This window comes from Ceratosolen solmsi, unplaced genomic scaffold (assembly GCF_000503995.2).
Source record: "Ceratosolen solmsi marchali unplaced genomic scaffold, CerSol_1.0 scaffold29, whole genome shotgun sequence".
NCBI classification, from domain to species: domain Eukaryota; kingdom Metazoa; phylum Arthropoda; class Insecta; order Hymenoptera; family Agaonidae; genus Ceratosolen; species Ceratosolen solmsi.
In genome coordinates this window covers 3,439,063-3,441,097 of record NW_011948417.1, presented here as the reverse complement: position 1 = coordinate 3,441,097, position 2,035 = coordinate 3,439,063, and the positions used below count along the sequence as shown (strand labels likewise).

The following is a 2,035-nucleotide window of genomic DNA, read 5'->3' as shown; positions in this document are numbered from 1 at the left end:
AATGCCTTCTCGCAGAGGTGGTTTTAGGAGATCGAACTCATCAATGCCTTTTAAAAAGAGTCAACCTGCACCTCGACCTCCACCTCAGCAAAAAAAGGGGTACATTTAAAAATAAATTTTTTATTATCTTTTTGAAGTTTCCGCCTTACGGTTTTGTCCAAACATTGCTCGAACGGAGCAAGTATATAACGTGCGCGTCAAGTGATACATTTAACTCGATCAATCTGTTAAATAATTCCATCAATTACGCGCTCGTGCAATTTTTATATCGTTATATGATTATTCGCAGAAGTTAGTGGTACGTAGTACATTGCGAAAAGAAAATTGGAAACTTGCCGTATGTATTTTTTTCCGATATTACGGGTTAGTTTTGGGGCGGGAGGGAATCACGTGATCGTTTTGATTCACAGTATTCTCTCTTAAATCGGCGCATTTTTACACACGCACACACACATTCCTCCTCATTTTGAATACAATTCATAAATGCTTGCTTGCATCAATTGTCGTAATTACAATTATGTACGAGCGTATTGCGTAGATTACATATTGCAACGCAAAACGCAACGACCTGAAGTACGTCAATATTGCCCGACAAGATACGTCACTTCCGGTCCTTATTTTTTCGTTTCTATTCTTTTCTTTTTCTTTTTTTTTTTTCAACGTTCCATCGACAAATCAGAGTTAAGATTATCATCCCCTCCACGACTTTGTAGTTCGTTCAATATCGTACGGGCGGAAGTGACATATAAAGCACGAACGAGTATTGAAAAGGAGCTATCGCCTATACACGAACCCATTCACGAATTGACGCTCTTAGTTGTGAATTGAAGTTACATATTTCCGGAAGATATTAAATTTTAATCAACTTTGTGTTTAAACAAACATTGGACATAATGCCCCGACGTGGACGAGCCGCACCTCCATCAAGGACGTAAGTACCTTACTATCTTACGAGTATAATAAGGATGAACTCCATTATGAGCTGTCGAATATTCTTGATGCTTACGTAATCGTCACGTTGTATCTCTAATGAAAGAGATCGATCGATGTCCGATTAGAAATTGATATCGAGTAATGCAGTGATTTCAAAAATTCATTGTGGCAATGTTAATGTGTCATTGCAATGGCAAAGCCAATTTGTCTCATGAATTTTCGAAAGTTAAGCAAATTGATTTTTACGGAGTATTGATGGTATTCGATAAAAGTGAGGGATAATTAGGCACATGCTTACTTAATCGACGCAATTAAGATATTTATTGAAAGTGCTGGCGAGTGTCATTAATAAATCATGGTGAGTCCCTGCCTTGCTAATTAACGCAATTGTTGTCAATTTATTTTAGCGTAAGAAGCTCGGCAGTACCAGCGCGTCATGTTGCAGCAGCGCCTGCACCAATGTCTTCGCCCATGGTTGCCCAACCTAAGCAACCTGGATTGATGGGTCAGATGGCTGCGACTGCCGGTGGCGTTGCAATTGGTTCTGCCGTAGGGCATACCATTGGCAGTGCTATTACCGGAATGTTTGGAGGCGGTTCGGGCCACCAAGAAGCAATGGCTCCGGCGGTAGCAGCGGCACCAGCCCCATTAAGTGCCCCTACGCAAGCTCCGGGTGCTTGCGCTTGGGAAGTTAAACAATTCTTGGAGTGCGCTCAAAATCAATCGGATTTGACTTTGTGCGAAGGCTTCAACGAGGCCATTCGTCAATGTAAACTTTCAAACAGTAAGTACACGGCAGTCGCTTTATCGTCACATTAAGAATTTTTACTTTTATTATTGTTAAAAACATTGGTTTGTCGTTATAAGAGTATAATACTTTTTATCTGTTTTAGATTTAGCATTGTAATAAAATGGAGAATGTAGCTGCTAATTTCAATGGTTAAATAGAAGTACTTTATTATGAGAAGAAAAATAATGAAATTACTGAGTTTTTAATTTTATATATGTAGTTTCTGTACTTTGATTTCCGCATTTTTCTTATGTATACCAGTGCTACACATTGGTAATAATTCAAAAATAAATAGTAAATAATTGTACCTTA

The 2,035-nt window shown here is 38.7% G+C and overlaps 1 protein-coding gene across 1 annotated transcript; it reads left to right on the top strand.

Moving 5' to 3' along the window:
* Positions 1-850: 850 nt before the first annotated feature.
* On the top strand, positions 851-2,035 carry LOC105359660 (Coiled-coil-helix-coiled-coil-helix domain containing 2). Its single transcript, XM_011496304.1, has 3 exons — positions 851-931; positions 1,341-1,717; positions 1,827-2,035. Exons 1-3 carry the CDS (start codon positions 894-896, stop codon positions 1,838-1,840), a joined length of 429 nt encoding a protein of 142 aa, XP_011494606.1. The 5' UTR covers positions 851-893; the 3' UTR covers positions 1,841-2,035.

Coding starts and splice junctions, on each gene's coding strand:
- LOC105359660 (XM_011496304.1), top strand. CDS start 894: ATGCCCCGACGTGGACGAGCCGCACCTCCATCAAGGAC. Junction 932..1,340: donor GCCGCACCTCCATCAAGGAC/GTAAGTACCTTA, acceptor AATTTATTTTAG/CGTAAGAAGCTCGGCAGTAC.